At 40.1% G+C, this 22,017-nt stretch overlaps 1 protein-coding gene across 2 annotated transcripts in view; it reads left to right on the top strand.

Annotated features, from left to right (window-relative positions):
- Positions 1–22,017, top strand: part of RNF150 (ring finger protein 150) — a 245,496-nt gene that overhangs the window by 176,177 nt on the left and 47,302 nt on the right. For both annotated transcript variants that reach the window (XM_036853557.1, XM_036853558.1), the window contains exon 5: positions 17,826–17,922. In XM_036853557.1, coding sequence (XP_036709452.1) covers positions 17,826–17,922 — 97 coding nt within the window. The remainder of the gene's footprint in view (positions 1–17,825; positions 17,923–22,017) is intronic.

The following is a 22,017-nucleotide window of genomic DNA, read 5'->3' as shown; positions in this document are numbered from 1 at the left end:
CACAATAAAAAATTAAAGGAAAAAAAAAACACCCAACGCAGCCAAAAATTAATTAATTAATTTTTTAAAAAAGAATCGGGGTCGGGGCTCCCCTGGTGGCGCAGTGGTTGAGAGTCTGCCTGCCAATGCAGGGGACACGGGTTCGAGCCCTGGTCTGGGAAGATCCCACATGCCGCGGGGCAACTGGGCCCGTGAGCCACAACTACTGAGCCTGCGCGTCTGGAGCTTGTGCTCCGCAACAAGAGAGGCCGCGATAGTGAGAGGCCTGCGCACCGTGATGAAGAGTGGCCCCCATTTGCCGCAACTAGAGAAAGCCCTCGCACAGAAACGAAGACCCAACACAGCCATAAATAAATAAATAAATAAATTTTTAAAAAAAGAAAAAAAAAAAAGAATCGAGGTCTTTTCATGGGCCAGTCAGAATTGTCCTCTGGGGTAAAACCGGAATGTGTCCTAACTCCCCTTAGCTCATTCCATGGTAACCCATCGATGAGCTATTCAAATGGCATCATCCCCAGCCCCCTAGAGAGACAGAAAAGCAGTTTCTGACAGACGACAGAGTTTGGCTGGGTACTCACGGCCCCACGGAGGCAGCATGTCCTGCTGGCCTGTTATTGTCACAGGTGGATTACAGATAACATCCGCCAATGCTCAAGCCATTGTCTTTGGTAGCCGTGCCTCCAACTTTTCACCAGTTCCTACACAAAATTCTCATGATTACAAATTAGCTCCTGTAGTTACGTTTTGTAAATAGTGCTTCTTGGGGGGAAACGATAGGAGGCAAGTGCTGTGGACACTGCCTGCACTTTTAATCAGGACTTGGTGCGTATTGCGGAGCCGGGAGTCCAGGTCAGTGAGCGGCTCTGCAGGTCCATGGCTTGTTGGGCTCCTCCCTCTTCACAACAGGATTCAGTTTTGTCCTGAGCAAGCTTACCTGGTAGAGAATTCTGGAAGGTGGGGGGGTGCGTGTGGTAAATATATATATAGCATAAAGTTGATCATTTTTAACTGTTTTTACATTTATATTTCAGTGGCATAAAGTATCTTCAAATTATTGTGCAACCATGAGGACTATCTATTCATCTCCAAACGGAAACTCTGTAGCCATTAAACAATAACTCTCCATTCCCCCAGCCTGGAGTTTTGTGTGTGTGTGTGTTTTAATTTAGGCTTGATTTTTATTAACAGAAGAAAATGTCAGTGAAGGAACTTGGTTTTGATTCAAGAATCTAATTTAAGTTAGCTAGCTAAAAATTGATTCTTACGTATTCAATTCGAAACCTGATGGTGAATGATAATTCTGTATATATCTGGTATTATTATTATTGCTATTATTACAATACTAATATGATGTTACTCTTACCATTATTATTAGAACTGTTACTATTCCTATTACTATTACTAACATCATTACCACCATCCATTCTTTCCTGGCTTTCTGAAGTAGCCTTCTCACTGATCTCCCTGTTTCTACTCCTGCCCCTTAATCATTCATTCTGATAAGTCTGTGTTTAATTATCCAGCTAGATTGGCTGGACTCCGGGTACTTTTTTAGCGAGTACAAATTTAAACTCATTAAGTGTATCAGAAGTATGACTAAAAAAACTGTTTCTTTATGAAGATTAATTGAAATTTACTTCAGTCCTTCTGTTTCTCTAAAATGTGTTTCTGTAACAAGGTAGATTCACAGAAAATTAAGAACGTGCACTATTTCATATTCACTCCTTACAAGAGAATTGAGTTGGCTGGTGCAATTGCCACTGATTTTATCAGGAATTACTGTAAGAAGCAATCTTAGGAAACTTGCCATTGTGGCTCTTGTTAGGATTTCATCGTGAGAACTCACCAGAGCAGTTCACGTATGGAATACCTGCATCTCTCCTGAGCAAAGGAATGTTTTTATATTGTGGGTACGAAACTGTGCTATTTTCCAGATTTTTTTTTTTCTATGTTTGTTGATAGAAAGCCAACAGCCAAATCTGGAGCCCATCCCATAGCCAAAAGGGATTTTTTTTTTTTAGCTTCATCCCTGACTCTGTTTTATGTCTCTATTCTTATTTTTCTTTCTTCTTTAGCTTTTATGGCATCTTTTTGGATATCTGCATCTTTTAAGGTCACCTTAAGTCCTTTCTAGAATAAACATTTTCCATGTGTTTAAAACTTTCTCAATATCATTTTTAATTGGTATATAATATCCCCTAAGTCATAATTTATTTGACTCTTTTTGGACATTTAAGTTGTTCCCCCCTTCCATACCCACATACTTTTTTTTGCTATTATAAATAGGGCTGGGATAAATTAGCTATGTGTGTGTAGACCTTAGTTACATTTTGGATCATTTCTTTGTTTCTAAGGCTACAAATTCAAATTGCCTTGTTACTTTCCAGAAAGTGGTACTGAAGGAGTTTTCCAGTCAGTCAGATCTAAGAAGAATATTCCAAGCAAAGATAACTAGTGGTAACCTGGAATTGTCAGAATATAACACACGTGTCAAGATAATGGTAGCGAGGTAGGATCAGATCATTTAGGACCTGAATGCCCAGCTGAGGAACTGAGGTTATAGCCAAGTCCTGGAAGACCAGCTGACGGGTTCAGCTTATGCTCTATACACAGCACACTGGCACATGTGGAATGTGGCTTCAAGTGATGTGAACAGAGTCAAGGGGACCAGTTAGGAGACTGTGGCAAAGTCAAGGCAAGAAATGCTGGCAGCCTGACTTGGAGTGCTGGCATTGGGCATATAGGGAGAAGGATCTAGTCAGGAGAGAGTCAGGAGGTAAACCTAGCATGAGTCAGCCATTTGGAATACTTGAAAATAGCTGCCCCTGTCAGATGGTGACTGATAGATACATCTATATTTGTTTGCAATTAAAACATTCTCATATCTTTCCATTCGGATTCTAAACAATAGAAAAAATCCAGCGGTTAGCACACTGTTATTCAAAAACTGTAACAGAAGAAACAGATTTCAAACGCTGAAACAGATTTTCTTTCTCACTCAAAAAAAAAAAGAAAAAAACTTGAAGACCAGCTTTGGCTTATCTTTTTAAAACTTTCTTCTGAGTTATTCATCCCAAAACAATCCCATAACTGGGTCGTTTAGTCAGAGTTCCATTTTGGGTAGACAATTGTTGGATTCTATGTGTAAATGCTATGCTACCCTTCCTCTTTCTCATCTCTCTGTTTTAGAAATGAGGCTAAATTTCAATTGTATCTGTGTAAGAGATCTCTTTACTAATTCAGGACATAGAATATATCATACTGTTTCTTTTTTCTTTCTTCTTTGAAACTTGAGTCTACATTTTTACAAAGATCAGAACATGACTCACCGCACTGGTGTTGAAAGAGATGAAATGGAGATTTAACACAATAATATGCCAGACTGAAAAGAGAAAACAGAATAAATAGTTACTGTTAAAGTACAGAACAAATGAATAGAGAAGGACAAATAAAGCTTGTATGTGCAAATCAGGGCAATACAAACCCTAATTTGCAAAGGAATTTCTAATGACATTTCAGTTAGAGAGATATTAAAAGGGATAGGCCTGGAGATTTGGAAAAGGAATTTTTTGAAGGCTGTTGAAAAGTCAAAGCCAAGATTTGGTCTTCTAATTCAATGAATTCAGCGGAGGTCTGTTACATACCACGTATCTACAGTTGACAAGAAGCTTATACGTCATCTTTGTCCATCTACCCAAATAACCAGCTACTTTCCTTTCTCAGTTGATGTGACTGATGTATGTATACTTTTAACATGGACCTACTTATTGACTCCTCAGCTCCATTAACAATGGATCCATTAACAATCCATTAACTCCTGTCCGTAAGGACAGGTGACATTTTCCTCTACAAGAGAAGCAGCTCTGGGAGAGATCTAGTAAAAAGGTACATGACAAACAGAAGAGGGCTCCATTTGTAAAGCTTTCTGAACAAATACGAATCCTAAGCCTTCCAGAGTGACTTGCCTGCCAAGGACCAGCCTCGTTAAAATCAAATTAGTAAGATTTACGGAGCTAATGTAGGTGAGAGCACCGTGCCTACGTGACAAGTGCGTTACCACCGGTGGCTTGCATCCGATGGGCCTCTCTCTCTGCTTATTCACTCTGTCCCAGAGAGTTTCCTTGTTCCCATTGGATGCTTCCAACCAAACCCACCGGGGCAGTTCATAGCTTCCCCTGCTTCTCCTGAAACTTTGATGTGGGATCCAGGTCTTGGGTCCTTTAATGACAACTGAAGGCAACATCACACTTGGACTCTGATATTCATCTGTGAACTTAGGGGCTCTCATTCACTCTCCCTACCAGACACAACATGATCATAATAAAGAACATAACATAAAGAAGAATTATAACCTGATGTAGAAATGAACGTCATTTTAATATTTGAAAACTTCAGAAATCACGAGTTTTATGGAAAGCCCAATAAAAGACACTAGCCCCTTAAGATTTCTAACCCCAGGACCCATCTAATTTTAAGATGAGTCAAATGAACTGAATGTCTGTGTGAACAGAAGATTCCAACCTCTTTACGGGTAAAAAAAAATTTACAGAACACTCTAATGTGATCAGGATTCCGACTCTGAGCCTTATAACTTGTGAAGTGGAAAACAAAGGGATGCTTTCTAGACAGGCAGAAATGGTCTGTCCTAACTTTACCCTGTTGTGCCTGTTACATATGCTTGATTAGGAACAGATTTTTTTCCAAGTTCCTTTTTTTAAAAAAGTGGTGAATGCTGGCTGATTTTCATAAGATTTGACGTACTCTTTCATGCCCACGTTACGCAAATTAGATTATTGGTCATTCTTTTCTCTGCCGTTTTATATTTTTAAAATAACTATGAATGTTTCATTGCTAATTGTAAGAAATTTTGAAAATGATGAAAAGTATAAAGAAGTAAGGAAGAATAATAATCTCACCACCCAGAAATAATCATTATTAATATTAGTATATTTAATTTTTATGATGTATGTATATAATAAGCATCCCATGTATGTTGTTAACCATTGTAGAGTCAGGCCATTAATATAATTTTTATTCTACTTTCTCTTCTAATATTAAAAAGTAAGCATTTTCCAGTAACTTTAGAAATTATCTTAAAATATTTTAGTGGTTGCATAATGGTCCGTTATTGAAGTTTCTTTAACTGTCCCCCTTATTGTACAGCATTTAAATTGCATCCAGTTTTCATCATTATAAAATCATGATCTCAATTGTTTATTTTTTTTTCTGTGTTTATCGCTTAGGATATATTCCTGAAAGTGAACTTCCTGGGTCAAAAGTGCTTTCCAAAGGATCTTGATAAGTTTTGTCTAACTGCTTTCCTGAAAGGTGGTAACAATTTACACCCCATACTAGCAGGATGTGCTTGCATTAGTGTTTTTTTGGAACCAAGAAGTAGTACCATATTTAACCATCTTTCTCATCTAGTAGCCGAATACAAAGGTAGCACTTAGCTTTAATTCCCATGTCTTTGATTTCTCTGAGATATTATTCTTGACTAACCAAAGCTCTTCACATGTCGCATCTGTCAACGAAAAATTTTCACAAAGTGAGAGTTGTGAGTTCAGTTTTATTTGGGGCTTAATGAGGACTATAGCCCGGGAGACAGCCTCAGATACCTCTAGGGCACTGTTCCGAAGAAGTGGAAGGGGGAGGTTGGAATATATGTGATTTTGGTGAAGGGGAATACGTGCAATCAAGCACACATTTTGGCAGAAGGTTGCTGCTGGTCACAAGAAGGTGTCTGCTAGCCACAAGGAGCAGATGTCTCCATTAATGATTTTAGTGCTTTTCTAGATATGAGAAGATGCAAGGAATTGGGCTCATAAAATCTTCTCCTGAAAATATCTAACTGTCTGAAGGCCTGTTCTGCCAGTTTTTCCCAGAGCACAGAGTGCCTCATTCCTGGTCTCCACCCCAAACTCCTTTCAGGGTGTGTTGAATGTCAGCAAGTAGCTAGTGACTTCATTCTTTCAGAACCAGATGGCAAGCAACAATTTTTAGTTGGCATATCTACTGTAAATGTAAATCGTCATTGATGGTAAGATGTTTCCTGATTTCAGAGATGTTAAAATGGGGGAGGAAAATGATACGGCATAGAACTGATAAAATGTGGTATTAACTATTTTTAACATTTTGTTTTCATGTTTTGGTAAATAGTGTTTTTTCTGATTTAAATATTTTTGGTTTTTATGATGCTTTTGGATTAATAGAAAAAAGTTATAAAATTTATGAATTTTTATCTTTATTTTTATCTCCTCTTCTTTCATCTTTCTTTAACCCCCAAAAATAATAATAATAAAACAACTGAGCAATTAACTGCATTTTTCAAATTTCTCTGGAATTTATGTTGGTATAGGCATCCCACTCAATAGTCATTATTTATGAAAACTGTTATTTTTAAAACTCATTTTTTCAGGAACATAATTTTACATACTCTGCCAGATTAAAAGTTATATAGTGTGGTGGGAGTTTAAAGTGGCACAACTGCTTTGGAAATATGTCAGTTTCTACTGAAGTTAAACATATACTATCCTCTAACCTAGCAATTTCACTCTTGGATATATACCCAAGAGAAATGAATGCATACATTCACAGAAAGACTTGTACAAGAATGGTCATCATAGCACATTTATTCATAATAGCCAAAAAATAACCACAAGGTCTAACAACAGAAAAGTCTGTAAATCAGTTGGGGTACAGTCATACACTGGAATACTACTCAGCAATAAAAAGAAACCAGCGATCAATGTACATCAAAGCGCAGATGAATCTGAAAAAATTATGTTGAACCAAAGAAGCCAGGCAAAAAGAATAGATACTTTATGATTCCATTTATATGAAATTCTATCACAGGCAAAGCTAATCTTTGGTGACAGAAGTCCTAATGACGGATTCACAGCAGGGAGTGGATATTGTCTGGACAGGAGCAGGAGAGAGCTCTCTGGGGTGACAGAAACAATGTATATCTTCATCTGGGTAGTGTGTACATAAATGTATACCTACTTAGAAATCATCCAGCTTACTTAAGATACAGTATATGCATTTAAAATAATGAAAGAAAATTTTACAGTACCAAAGAAACTACATTGTGGACTTAAAAAAAAAAGTTCACTTTGTACATTAGTCAAAATTATATAAAATGTAAGTTCAGAGTTTGTTGATGGTGCATTCTAATTCTTTTTCTTTGATTACTTTGGATTTTTGTGTATGAACTGCCAAAAATTAGCGATCACTTCATCTAGGGGATTAAAGGAAGGAAACATGAAAGGAGATGTGGCAGCATTGATAAATGTCTGATGTGTTATTTTCTGTTATATTTTCAACAGAGCAAATGCCGCCTTCAAAAAGATGTCTTGAACTCTAATAACCTTGTTAAATATGACATTCTGACTTCAAATGTCCTGATCCCCATTTATATTCATCAACTAGACACTTGGGACAAATGCCAACCAGCTCTGCTACCCCAGCCAAACAATATAATTAGACCAGGGTCAAGTTTTAAGCACAGAGCTTCCCTCTGCCAGAACCCAAAGGAATGAGACACTCTATAAGAAGACAATTCTGCCATTCCCTCGGAACTTGCATTCCGAAAGGATCGATTTCTTCCAGTTGCTAAAAAAGAAACTGAGTTCCATAGCAAGAGGATCTGATGCAGCTTCTTAGTTCTTTAAGTTTTGTTGGTTTTTCTTTAATGCTACTTAAACCCAATACTTTGGACAAATGGCTGAAATAACTGGCCATTTATTACAATACTTTGAAAAGCATTCTACTGTTTACAAAGCTCTTTTACATATACTGTCTAATTTGCATCTCACAGTAGCCTATAATAGAATTAGAATTAGAATTAGAATTAGAATTAGAATTAGAATTAGAATTATTTCACTAAAAGAAAACCTTAACTCATAGGGTCATAGGGTCCAAAGCACAGTGAGGTTTCTGACTTCTAGACCAGTACTCTTTCCAAGGTCCTGGTACCACTGCTAGGCTATTGACACCTTAGCCCCACCCTTCCCCTGCCCCATGAGGGTGCTCTGCCATACACTCAACTCTCTGGGGCTCTAGTTTTGGCTAAAAGTCTGCCTCAGAAACCCCTATCTCACTCTAAGCCAATGTCTAAGAACCCCAAGGAATCCAGATCAACTCTAGCCCAGCTTTAAGGGATTTGCTTTCTCCACAGTGATTCCAATCTTGTTATCCTGGGCCTGAAAACAGACCAGCCTTTTGCACAGAAGGGCAGTGTTTGTGCTACTGAAGTGAGCCATAATTTACTTTATTGCGTTCTTTTATTTTCCCCTTCATCAGGTAAAACTGCTAGCATAGCAGATTAGCTTGCCAAAACAAAGCAATTGTATTTATAACAACAGCCATGATATGGTTACAACTGGTTCTGTGTGACAGCTCTTTTTTTCCCTTTCCTTGTCCTCTTTCTCCTTTTTTTAAAAATGATGTTTACATAACGTAAATAGGGAGCATCAGGGATAAATGCAGCTTCTCAAAATTGGTCCAAACATTTCAGACCAAACCCAATAGCAGAGTCAGCCCTACAGAGAGGCACTGGGCTGGTTGGACAGAGTTTCTGGTAGGGAGAGGCTGGTGTCTGCTTAACTGACCTCACAACGCTGCATGACCACCGCATGCCACCCCTGCAAGGACTTTCTGTATAGGAGACATAGGAAGATGAGACACCATGGAAGGAAGTAACTTGATGGTGAGGGAAAGTCTGGCTCAGGTCCATGTGTTTTTGAAAGTTCTCATTGAATTGACCTGATTTTAGGAGCAAGGGTGGAGTGAAATCCTACTTAAAATCAATGAGGGCACTTTAGATTTCCTTCCTCTGGGTAGGAATGGAGTACATTTCTCCTAAGCAATATTCATGACACTGTCTGGGCTCCGTTGACATTCTGTAAGTGTCATCACCAATGCCATTTTGGTCATTCTAACCGAGTAATCCCTGTGCCCAGATCCATAAATCAATATTCTTGAAATGAGATTTGCATGGAAGGAATGGCCCAGTGTGATGTCTACCAGACAGTCTGGGCAGAGCATGGGCTCACCAACCCCATAATGTCCTCATTAGGCCCCCAGAAGAAAGCAGAATTCTTTCATATTTTAGAGTCCATAAAAGTTAAGGAAAGTGCTTCCAGAGTAACCTCTACCATAGAAAACTCACTTGCAAGGAATAGGAGCTAAATTACTGTTAATTAAAGAATGACACTTTAGCTTCTTATTTGCCAGGTAATTTTTTTTGTCGTTTGTTTTCTTAACAACCTAAATTTATTCTCACTTTGAAGACATAAATCTAAAGTGAAATCTTTTTTTTTAACTGGATCAAAAGAGTTATGCATTTCAAAATTGATTCCACTCTGCCATATTGCCTAACCAGATCAATTTACATTCCCACCAAAAGTATATAAGACTGTTTACACCATTGCCAACATGAGCAATTATCAAATTTAAAAATAAATGCCAATTATGAACAAGAATGATCTTCTTTAATTTCCATTTTTCCGATTTTAGTTAGGAAATATTTTTACAGGTGTTTTGACACATTTATCTGAAGTCTTAAAATGAGTTTGGGCAAAAAAATTAGCAAGAAATATTTTTTACCAACAGTGTAATTCTCTATTATTGAAAGTGTATTAGAACAGACAAAATAATTTTTAAGTTGTCTGGACATAAGATCAACAATCAATGGTTATCAATTCATTGGAATGACATTAGCTAAGCAGTAACAAACCTTTGTCCCTTTCTTTCTTTTTTTCTTTTCTCTCTTTTTCTTTTTACCTTTGTACCCCCTTCACCCATTTCTCCCACTCCTCATCCCACACCTCTGGCAACCACCAATCTGTTCTCTGTATCTATGAGCTCGTGTATGTTTGTTTCTTCGTTTTTAGATTTCACATATAAGAGAGATCATACGGTATTTGTCTTTCCCTATCTGACTTATCCACTTAACATAATGTCCTCAAGATCCATTCATGTTGTCACAAATGGCAAGGTTTCATCCTTTTTTATGGCTGAATAATATTTCATTGTGTATATAACCACAATCTCTTTATCCATACTGTTCTAATTACTATAGCTTTGTAATATAATTTGAAATCAGGGCATGTGTTGCCTCCAGCTTTGTTCTTCTTTCTCAAGGTTTCTTTGGCTATTTGGGAGGGGAGGGTTGGTGGTTTCATACAAATTTTAGGATTATTTGTTCCATTTCTTTGAAAAATGCCATTGGAATTTTGATAGGGATTGCATTGAATCTGTAAATTGCTCTGGGTAGTATGGACATTTGAACAATACTGATTCTTCCAATCCATGAGCATGGACTATCTCTCCATTTATTTGTGTCTTCTTCAGTTTCTTTCAGTAATGTCTTATAGTTTTCAATATGCAGTCTTTCACTTCCTTTGTTAAATTTATTCCTAGGTATTTTATTCTCTTTAATGCAGTTGTAAATGGGATCGTTTTCTGAATTTCTCTAATAGTTTGTTATTCATGTATAGAAATGCAACAGATTTTTGAGTATTGATTTTGTATACTGCAACTTTACTGAATTCATGCATTCTAACAGTTTTTTGAAGGAGTCTTTAGGGTTTTCTATATATAATATGTCATCTGCAAATAGTGACAGTTTTACTTCTTCCTTTCCAATTTGGAGGCCTTTTATTTCTTTTTCTTGTCTAAGTGCTCTGGTTAGTACTTCCAATACTATGTTGAATAAAAGTAGCTAAAGTGGACATCCTTTCAGCTTTTCACCACTGAATGTGATATTAGCTGTGAGTTTGTCATATCTGGCCTTCATTATGTTGAGATACTTTCCTGCCATACCTGCTTTGTTGAGAGTTTTTATCATAAATGTTGAATTTTGTCAAATGCTTTTTCTGCATCTATTGAGATGATTATTTGACTTTTATCCTTCATTTTGTTAATATGGTATAATTGTGGATGTTGAGCCATACTTGCATCCCTGGAGTAAATCCCACTTGATCATGATGTGTGATCTCTATAATGTATTGTTGAATTCACTTTGCTAATATTTCGTTGAGGATTTTTGCACCTATGTTTATCAGGGATACTGGCCGCTATTTCCTTTTCTTGTGAGGTCCTTGTCTAGTTTGGGTATCAGGGTAATGCTGGCCTTATAAAATGAGTTTGGAAGAGTTCCCTCCTCTTTTATCTTTTGGAAGAATTTGAGAAGAATTGGTATTAGTTCTTCTTTGAATGTTTGGTAGAATGCACCAGTGAAGGTATCTGGTCCTGAACTTTTACTTGTTGAAGATTTTTGATTACTGATTCAATCTCCTTACTAGTAATTGGTCTGTTCAGATTTTCTATTTCATCATGATTTAGTCTTCGTAGATTGTACGTTTCTAGAAATTTATCCATTTCTTCTAGGTTGTCCAACTTGTTGGCATATAATTGTTTCTAATAGTCTCTTACGGTCATTTGTACTTCTGTGGTTATCAATGATAACATCTCCTCTTGCATTTCTGATTTCATTTATTTAGGTCCTCTCTCTTTTTTTCTTCATGAGTCTAGCTAAGGACTTGTAAATTTAGTTTGTCTTTTCAAAGAACCAGCTCTTAGTTTCATTGATCTTCTCTGTTGTCTTTTTAGCATCTATTTCATTTATTTCTGCTCTAATCTTGTTATTTCTCTCCTTCTACTAACTTTGGGCTCCATTTGTTCTTCTTTGTGTCTTTTGTCCTTTAACTGTGATAAAAACCCTCTGTTGGGTTATCACAGACTATTACTTCAGAGGGCTGTCAGTTGAAGGACATTGTCATAAAACATAGAAGAGAAAACTGAGCCACAGGTAACTTAAATTACTTGCCAAAGATCACAGAACTAAGGAGGGGTCTTCAAACCCTGAAAGCAGAGCACATACTCAGCTGCTGCGACATATGTGAGAAAACAAAATAGGAAGAAAAAGAAAAGAAACCGACTGTCCTTGGCAGTTTGGAGAAAAGGGGTGGGATGTTCAGGGAAGAGAAGGGACATCTGAGCTGTGACTTGAATTATGAGCAAGATTTGCCACACCAAAAAAAATTTTTTTTAATTGAGAAGGACACTCCAGAGTTATGGTGAGAATGTGAGGTAAACATGGGGGTAGAGCAGAAGATGTGACAAGGACCAGATTGGGTGAGCCTTCTTTGTGTGCTGAGACTTTGTGTTGTAGGCAGTGGGAAGCAGCTGAAGCATTTCACATGTGGGGAGTGATATCATATTTGTATTTTAGAAAGCTAAGGCAGGAAAGAGAAACCAGACCAGGTTGGGAAGAGCCTTGAAAGAAAGTGGATATTTCTTTCTGTGATACTTCATGATACAGATTTGAAAACTTGTGCAAAAGTAATGGAGCTGCCAACTAACATTTACCGGATTTATTGGGCAGTGGAGAGCGGGGGAGGACAAAGCATTTCAAGGCCAGTGTTACCGTCTTTCCAAATAAAGCAAGCAGACTGATAGCTAAGTGTAGGCCTGATGAGGCCAATATTTGACAGCTTTTCCTCCTGTAGCCAAATGAATACACTTAAGGCAGGTGACTTTTCCTCTGGTTTTGCTCAGTTCCCAACCTCTGTAACTAAGGTACTGCCCCCTTGAAGCTGGAGCACAAAAATACATTGGGGTGCTTCCCTGGTGGTGCAGTGGTTGAGAATCCGCCTGCCAATGCAGGGGACACAGGTTCGAGCCCTGGTCCAGGAAGATCCCACATGCCGCGGAGCAACTAAGCCCATACGCCACAACTACTGAGCCTGCGCTCTAGAGCCCGTGAGCCACAATGAAGACCCAACACAGCCAAAAATAAATAAATAAATAAATAAATAAATAAATAAATAAATAAATAAATAAATAAATAAATAAACAAACAAAGTTACCACAACTCCCCCTGTCTTGTTCATGACAGTTCAGTGTGGGAAGGAAGGACGTGGAGTGTAGATTTGGGTACAAACACCGAGAGTAGGACTGGGTTTGAGTCCCAGCTCTGCAGTTTACTAGCTCTTTGGATAATTTAATTTACTTTAACCAGCTTCAGCTTCCTCCTCCATAAAATGGGAACAATAATTTCTACCTCATAGGGCTGTCGTGAATGAATAATGTATGTAACGTGCTTGGTACAAAGCAGGCACTTGATAACCAGTAGATATTGTTTATTAATTAAATTCTGTTTATTCATTAAACACTGACTCTTAAATCATTGACAACTTTGCAAATAAGATTCAGAAGCTCTGAAGAAACATTTTGACTCCCCATAGAAGCACTGGATAGATCTTATCTAAACATGTTGCCTAGGAGAATGGGATTCTTTGGTCCCTGAGTGACTCACGTTCTTTGAGCACTATTTCATCAAGGGGAATGAAACAGCTTGCATTGGTGTCAAAAGGAAAGCCCCAGGATCCTAACCTCCGTGGCAGGGTAGCAGGGTCTAAGAAAGCCTGCAAAAGTAAATGAGATAGAAAAGCCAGAACAGTCCCCTTCTGCCTCCTGGTGGGGAAAACCTGTCATTTAGTTGAGGGGGGAATCGCACATATAGGTGAAAGGACAGTAGAAAACAAGAATGATATTGCTTATATGTGGAATCTAAAAAATAGGTACCAATGAACTTATTTACAAAACAGAAGTAGAGTCACAGATGTAGAAAACAAACTTATGTTTACCGGGGGGGAAGGAGGAAAGGGATAAATTGGGAGAGTGGGACTGACATATACACACTACTATATATAAAATAGATAACTAATAAGGACTTACTGTATAGCACAGGGAACTCTACTCAATACTCTGTAATGACCTATATGGGAAAAAGAGTCTGAAAAGAAAATGGATATATGTATATGTATAACTGATTCACTTTGCTGTACACCTGAAACTAACACAACGTTGTAAATCAACTATACTTCAATAAAAATTTTTTTTTAATTTAAAAATAAATAAATAAATAAATAAGAATCCAAAGATGTGGAAACAAGCTTAGCAGGGGTTTGTCATTCCTGCCCCCCAAATGGGAACTTATTATATTATTCATAATCATCTCAGCATTATGATGCAGTGGTTGGCGTCACCTTTTGTCAGGGGTTTGAAGAACTCTTTGTAAAAGGTATGCTTCCCTTTGGTGAATAAGATAGGAGAAGAGTTTTGGTCAACCCTCGGTTGTATTTCCAGCTTGTCAGGATCGTTAGGAGATAGACTATCTCATCCCGTTGTTCCTCTGTATGTACTTTCTCATGCAGCCTTTGTTACAACGTGGGAAGGGACAGTGCCCTGCTGCGAATTGTACAAATAGAATGAGTGAGATAGACTTGGCCCTAGAGATGTTTGTTGAACTGTTGGTGCATTTCACTAAACTCCAGATTCTTTCCCTGTTCCTTTATTTATTTAGTCTAGTGACTTTTATTTTTCTTTCCATATGGGAGGGAAAAAATTGTTTGCAATCCCAATTGTAAGGAAGTAGTCTTCCTATTTGGTCAACACAAGAAATATGGTATTAGGAATAAATGAATGTTAGTTAATAGCCAACACGATCACCCTGTGTATCATTTTAGCACTGTTTTTGTTGTCCTTAGTTCCCCCTTTGATTTTTTTTTAAATTTACAGTTACTTGCTTTCAGCACTAGAAAGTTTAGAGTAGAAATCAGAGTGATAACCTAATATCTAAAAACAAGATGTAATAGTGGTATTAATAAGATGAATGATAGCTTACAATTAAGGATGATCAGGACTTATAGTTTAAGCTTCATGGACATTATTTATTCCCTCTCTCTCATACACAGATACACACACACACACACACACAGACTCAATCACTGGCAAACTCCATACCATATAAGACAAAATTTCCATATAAAACAACATTTCACAGATGAGGAATGAAGTCTTGGAGAGCTAATCCTTGCCTAAGATCAAACAGCCAGAAAATGATGGATCCATAAGGGTGACTCTTCAATGACCTTTTCTGTTGGAGTTCCCAGGGAACCACTGAAGCAGTGTGATACCGCCTTGAAGGAAAGGACCTTGTCTTATTCATCTTGGTGCCCAGCTCCTAGTGCAGAACAGAATGGAACAAGGGGGTGACGTAACTAGCACTTTTCTGGGCGAAGATAAATCTGGCAAGGATGAGTGGGATGAAAAGAACAGGGAAAGATTGGTGGCGTGGAGGGTGGTTTAGATGTTAGTACAACAACACAGAAAAAGAGTTAATGAGATCATGAATGAGGGAGTGGCATGGCAAAAAGAAAATAGGCAATGAAGGTAGAAGAGATTTAGGAAGAATGAGTCCGTGGGACTTGATGGCCATGTGTAAGCAGTGAGGAGTTCCAGGCCTTTTGAGAAATATCCATTCATGTAGCAAATATTTCTGGAGCATTCTCTGTGTGCCAAGATCTAGTCTGGTTGCTGGGGATCTAACAGTGAATTAGATAAATGAAGATTTTGCTCTCGTAGAGCTTATATTCTCGTTGGAGGATGTAGCAGTCAGAGTTCTGCAGACAGCCACTGTATCCCACTAGCCTGGAATCTGTAGGGCAGGTCTACAGGCTGGAAACGCTGAGCAGGGGCTGGTGCCGCCATCTTGAGGCGGAGTTTTTTCTTCCTCAGGGAAACCAGTTTGGCTGTTAAGGCTCTTCAACTGATTGGATCAGGCCCACCCAGATTATTTAGAATAATCTCCTTTATGTAAAGTCAACAGACTGTAGATATGAGTCACGTCTGCAGACTGACTACCCTAAATCAGTGTTCGACTGAATAACTGGTACTATAGTCTAGCCAAGTTGCCACATGAAACCAACCATCAGAGAGGAGATGTAAGAATGACCAGTGCAGACAGAGAAGTCACTCAGGGTGTAAGAGTAAGTACCAGCTTCTGTGTGTGGGAGACTCAGGGAAGCCTCCTCTGCAGGAATAGATGTACCTTCATCTTACACATGAGGCAGAGGAGACGTGGGAATGTTGTGATTTATTTAGGCTAAAACAGCTAATGATTGACCCTGCTGTCTTTCTGACTTCCAGCACATGTGCAGGAAACACAACAGAGCCTGCCTCCCAGGAATGGTCAAAGGGACCAGAATGTCTGACTTTCTTTTCCCCAGAAGGAACACCAGTGGGTGAGCAAATTTAGATCAGGCACTTGTTTTCTGAACGTAGAGCCTGAACACAGAGAGGTCGATTATTGCTTTGGGGAAGGGGTGCAGGGGGACACTTCACCCCGCATCAGCCCCTCCCTCCTGCTGCTGCCCTGGCACTGGCCTTCTTCCTGTGCCCAGGTCAGGGCTTTTGTACAAGCCAGTCATTCTGCCTAGAAGACTCTTCTTCCTCTCCTCCCCTTCCTGTGGACAATGTCTGTGTAGCCCTCCGGGGTCTGAACTAAGGCACCTCGTCAGGGAAACTTTCTCTGTGTACCCAAACTAGGATACATCTCCCAGGTACAAGCCCCCTACCAACTCCGTGTTCTGCTAATGTGTACTTAGCGCTATTGTCGTGAAGTAGTTTATCTCTGTTTTATTAGTGTCTGCCTCTCCGATTATCCTCCCAAAGAGGAGGAGCCAAATCACTATCGTGCTGATTCCCAGTGAGGAGCACAGTTTTTGGCAGATATTACTTGTCACGTGGATGCACGGATAAAGGAATGAATGAATGGGATATATGTACTTGTGAGCAGTAAATCTGTAGGGCATTCTAAATAATGACCTGGAAACACACGACACATTCAGGTTGCTCCTCTCCTTTTCCTAATCCCCAATCCGATCATGTCCTGTACACAGCTAATGCTATCCTTGGGACATGGGTTCTTCTCCACATCAGTTTCAGAAGTGGCACTTCTTGAACTCTTCTCTGATTTGAGGGATCCTTGGTACGCATTGGAACCTCAAGCCTTCTAATGCAAAGACAGCTGTTACAACTGTTAGCACAATAAAAGATGAGAGTGAGGGAAGAGAGTGCAAGGGTTCCAGGAATAGTGCAGCATGGATGGCGTGTCCTAAGGATGCCCTCATACTTGACAGATGGTTCTCTCTCTTCTTGCCCCAGGCAGGAAATTCTGACTGCTTCTGCCTGTGGTCTGGAGTCGTGTGCGTGAGAAGACAAGCTTCTGATTCGAGCAGCCCCTAACGTCTCTGAGTGGGCTCTTGTGGGCCACGTTGAGAGGAAGTTTAGTCAGGACTCCCCACCCCCGCACCTACTAAATGCCCCCCTTATCCTGTCACTCAGAGGAAGGCTCCAGAGGGCTGGCGCATGAGGCTGGTGATGGAGTTGAGCGCATCAGCTGTACAAACAGGAAAGCTTACGGTACCTCTCACTCTGGCTTCTGATGTGAGAGCCACCAGCCATATCAACTTAAAACATCACTTGTGCTGTGAAATGCTTGCAGGAACTCTTCTGCCCTTTTGTGTGAGACCCCAAATATCTACAGAAATGAGGCTTTATTTTGCAGTTTTCTTCTGACTGTAGGAAAAGAAATTTTGGATTGATTTAAAAGTAGCAACTCTCAGGTTATCCTGCAAGGTCTGCGCAAATTTCCCCACTTGCCTTCTTTCCATTCAAGATTCTTCCTGTCGAGAAAGAGAGAAATTTCTCTGTTTCTACATTCTCTGCATTTTCTGAAACTTGGAAGGCTCAGCTGCAAATCATAGCGGACCCTCCTGGGAGCCAGACAGATGTTGACTGTATCACCGCAGGGTGTAACAGGAAGCATTACTGGCCCAGGTGTTCGGAGATGGAGGTCCGAGTCTTGGCTCTGCCAGTGAGCAGTGCGTGACCTTGGACAAGTCTCTGGGCTGGAGTGGACTAGGTGCTCTCTGCAGGTACCGCCGCGCTAAGATGTATGGTTCTCATTGCAGGCATCTTTTCCACAAGTCCTGTGTTGACCCCTGGCTCCTAGACCATCGCACCTGTCCCATGTGCAAGATGAACATTCTTAAAGCCCTAGGGATCCCGGTAAGCACAGCACAGCCTCCAGCATCTTCGTGTCTGTCTTTCTGCCTTTCCCACAAAGCAGGGCAAAAACAGCATCCCTGGATTTTCTGTGTCCCCTCAATCCCATAGCAGTGGCGTCATCTGATGAGGCTCTCAGAGCACTCCCATGCCTAGATATATTTCTCCTCTCACTTTTTCTCAATCTGAGGACATCGTGACCCTCTCGGCATGTCCATTGTATTTGTCTGTGAGTTGAGATGCTGCCTGAGCAGCTCACAGGCCCCTCTTCTGGGCTGCAGTGGGTGAGAGCAGGTGGGACACCCACAGAGGCCTCTGGGGCCAGTTGTACACTGATGACACTCTTGTGTCATTTACCTGCGCTGTCATCAAGCAGACCCGCACGCCACACTTTCTGATGTTGCCCCACCATCGCCTAGCTTCCAGAGGAAACAAGCTCTTCCCAACGATGGGAGGGGAGGCCGTCCACTGGGAATCTGGCTCAGGGGCCTCTGCTGAACTCATATCTCCATGGTGAGCTTGACTGAGGAGGAAACCAGAGCCAGAACCACTGAATTCTAGCGCTACCCTCAAGCTGGCGCCCTCAGTTATATGTTTTATCAAACTTAGTCATTCCCCCTGTGCAAAGAGAATCCCCCCGGCTGGCTGGCTTGATGCTCCAGGGAAAGACTTTCCAGGGACCATATCGAGTGAAGGCCACGGGCTGGTGAGACACCATCTGCCGTGGTGAGGGCAGGAAGCAAGCCAGGCCACCAGACCCTAGGGCTGCGCAGAGATGTGGGAACAACGTAGGTGCCGTCTGAAAGAAGCTAGACAAACAGCATACAGAGACCGGCCTCCCCCTTCCCCTCCGCTTTGCTATCTCCTCCTCTTGTCATTCCTCACTACTAATGGCAGAGAATAAATAGAATTTTAAAAGTCCCAAGATGTCACTGAAGAAGAAAGGATCAGATCAGATATCAAAGGCTTCCTTTAATGCCAAAGGGCTAATTATCCCAGGAAGATCAGAGTGACTCTGTTTGAGAGGGCACACCTGAAGCATCACGAGGTCATGGATTGGCTGAATTTTCTACCCTGCCTCCCTGCTGATATTTTTTTTTTTTTAACAGTCGATACACCAAACACAAATCAATTTGTGTGACTATAGCTTTGAGCTAGATTTTGAAAGGCAATGCATTAAATTTTCAGACCAGAGTTGTGAAGGCATAATACCTTCAAGGTGAAAATCACTGACAGTGAACATGAAACATGAGTAAAAACCCAACATCTCTCTCAGATACTAGGGACTTAGAAAATTAAACTCGCTGTTTGCATGTTCCACATTTCTGGCTCTAACTGGTTCTTACCGGTGTCTGATTTTAGTCTTTGTTTTGTTGTTGTTAACTGAGTAGCCTTGTGCCTGCCCGTGCTGTAAGGCAAGTAAATATAAGTGGAAAGCTAAGAGCTGGGGACATTTTCATTTTGTAAGTGGATTTCTCTAAAATGAACTAAAGAATGAGAGCACGGCTCACGGATGGTGAAATTCCTATTACAGTGGTATCTTCTCCCATTATATTTTGCCAAGAGAAATAAAAGACTGAACCTGACAGGGGCAGGTCCTTTATTGTCAGAGTGTTTTCAATCCCCTTATCTACATTCAAGTGCTTCATCCTTTCTCTCCAGTCAGGTCTAGGGGGTGTCTTTGCAGGATGACAGATCACATCCGTGAGTGCTCCTATAAGGTACCATATAACATGGGCCTTTTTTATCCCAGCACACACCGTCTCCTATCACTATTATCCTGCTATAAATAAGATGATTGTAAACGAATAGAAAATCCCGTGCAGCTGGTATGTTCACTAGTCCCTAACTATTTCGCATCTGGTTTATGTGAGGAGTTCTCCCTGCTAACCTAAATTTGAAAACCTATAGGCTGTTCACTTACAGATGGTATTTGACATCTCTTACTAAACATTATGACTGTCATTTCTCTTAGAGGTATATAAATTGGGTTTCTATTCAAAATATTATTCTATTTGATGAACCATTTCGAGTGGATATCAACTGTGAGGTTCTGTAAGGTGGGTCTGTTAAATATTGTATCTAAGCCACATTATTCGTTCGTGCTCTCATTAACAGTCTCACTGAGCTAATTCGCTCTTTCTCTTTTCCTCTACTCACCTCTGTTAGAGACGTAACACTATTCCTGCTAGCCCACAAAGTAAAAGCGAACACCCTGCCTCAAAACTAATAAAATAACGCTATAAAAAGAAAAAAGAGAGAAAACAGGAACTTGATCAACAAGCAGAGTCAACATTGTGAAAAATATGTCAGTTGTTCTTGCATCTGTGGTCACATTCAGATGCTTATGGCTGGAAGAACAGCCAGCACAGGGATCCTCACTTGGAACTCTTTTCCTCCCTGATACCCGCACACAATTTGGATCTGCATCTTTACATAGCATAGTGGAGGGAAAGAAGTTATTTTTTCTTCTACCCTCCTCGGTTCTCCAGCTGGGCCCTGTAAATCAGACTTGTAAAAGACAGATTGAGAAGAGAGAATCAAACAGAAGTTTATGAACACATGCATCGTGTGTGCACATAGGAGCACTTGGCGATGAGTGACTCAGAGGGGTGGTTAGAACTTCGGCTTCTATAGCATCTTCAAAAAAGAGCAATAAATTTTTAGAGAAGTGACAAGAGAAAGGGAAAGGACTTTGAGTTTCTAGGACAGCAAATTGCGGGGAGGTAAATATATGGGGGAGACCAATGGCAGATAAGGGCATGTCGGTTAGGTTTGTTGTATGTTCCATTTTGGCGTCAACTCCCAGTCGCTGGTGATAAGAATGTTCTTCTCTTTCTGGTACAGAGAGGGGGACCCCCTTACAAATTTATGTCTTGCTTTTAGGCAAATAGGGGGAAGGCAGAGAGCATTTCTTTACCCAGTTCTCAATTGTTTCAGCTAAAAACAGTTTCTATGCCAACATAGCATATTTTGGCAGTGGCATACTCTGCTACCGTTCAAAGGCGTACTTTACCTTTGCCCAGAAATTGAATTTCTTTAAGTATTTTCTCAAATCTTCCCTTCACTGATCTCGGATCTGGGCAGATACTAACATTCCCAAGTTTTCAGAGCAGTAAACTGAGACTTAGGTAAAATTTCCAAATCAACATTTACTGAGCACTTAATAATTGTCAGGTACTATGTGAGGGCTTGGAACTCAAGGTCAATATAGTGTAATTGCTTCACTTTAAAAAGCTTGTGTCTCACTTGTGTGTGGAATCTACGTGGCATAGAAACAGAACAGATTTGTGGTTGCCAGGGGCAGGAAGTGGGAAGGGTGAAATGGGTGAGGGGGTCAGAAGGTACAAACTTCCGGTTACAAAATAAGTAGGTCCCGGAGATGTAATACACCGCATGGTGACTCTAATACAATACACAATACTGTATTGTATATTTGAAAGTTGCTAAGAGAGTAGATCTTAAAAGTTCTCATCACAAGAATAAAAATTTTGTAACCATGTGAGGTGATGGATATCAACTAAACTTATTGTGGTGATCGTTTTGCAACATACACACGTATCAAATCATCATGTTGTACAACTTAAACTAATACAATATGCCATGCCAATTATATCTCAGTAAAACTGGAATTTAAAAAAAAGCTTGTGGGCTAGTAGAGTGAGACTAACACAGTAGCAAATGACTGTAACAGTGGGAGAAGTGTGAAAAGAGTTACAGTGTCAAAGATGACTACCTGGGAGGGAGCACTGCTTAGCAAAGAGACATTTGGCCTGGGAGTTGAGGGATGATTAGGAGTTCACCAGGGTTAGTTTGAGACCTTGGGATGGGAGAGGGGAAGGAGATGATGATTTGGGCAGCTGTCATCCCGAGTGGAAGAGCAGCATATGCTAAGGCGCTGAAGTAGGGAATATATAGTTCATTCTGTGTGTTTCCAAAGGCTGAAGGTATTAGGGCCAGAAAAGAAGGCTGGGGCCAGACTGTACGGTGCCTGTTTTGCTATACTAAGGAGCTTGTCATTCATTCTTTAGGAGGAAAAAAAGAAAAAGAATCATACCTGTGCTTTTTTTAAAAAAAAAAAAAAGAGTGCTCTGGTGA

This window comes from Balaenoptera musculus, chromosome 5, assembly GCF_009873245.2.
Source record: "Balaenoptera musculus isolate JJ_BM4_2016_0621 chromosome 5, mBalMus1.pri.v3, whole genome shotgun sequence".
In the NCBI taxonomy this organism is placed as follows: Eukaryota; Metazoa; Chordata; class Mammalia; order Artiodactyla; family Balaenopteridae; genus Balaenoptera; species Balaenoptera musculus.
This window is presented reverse-complemented; position numbering and strand designations above follow the sequence as displayed.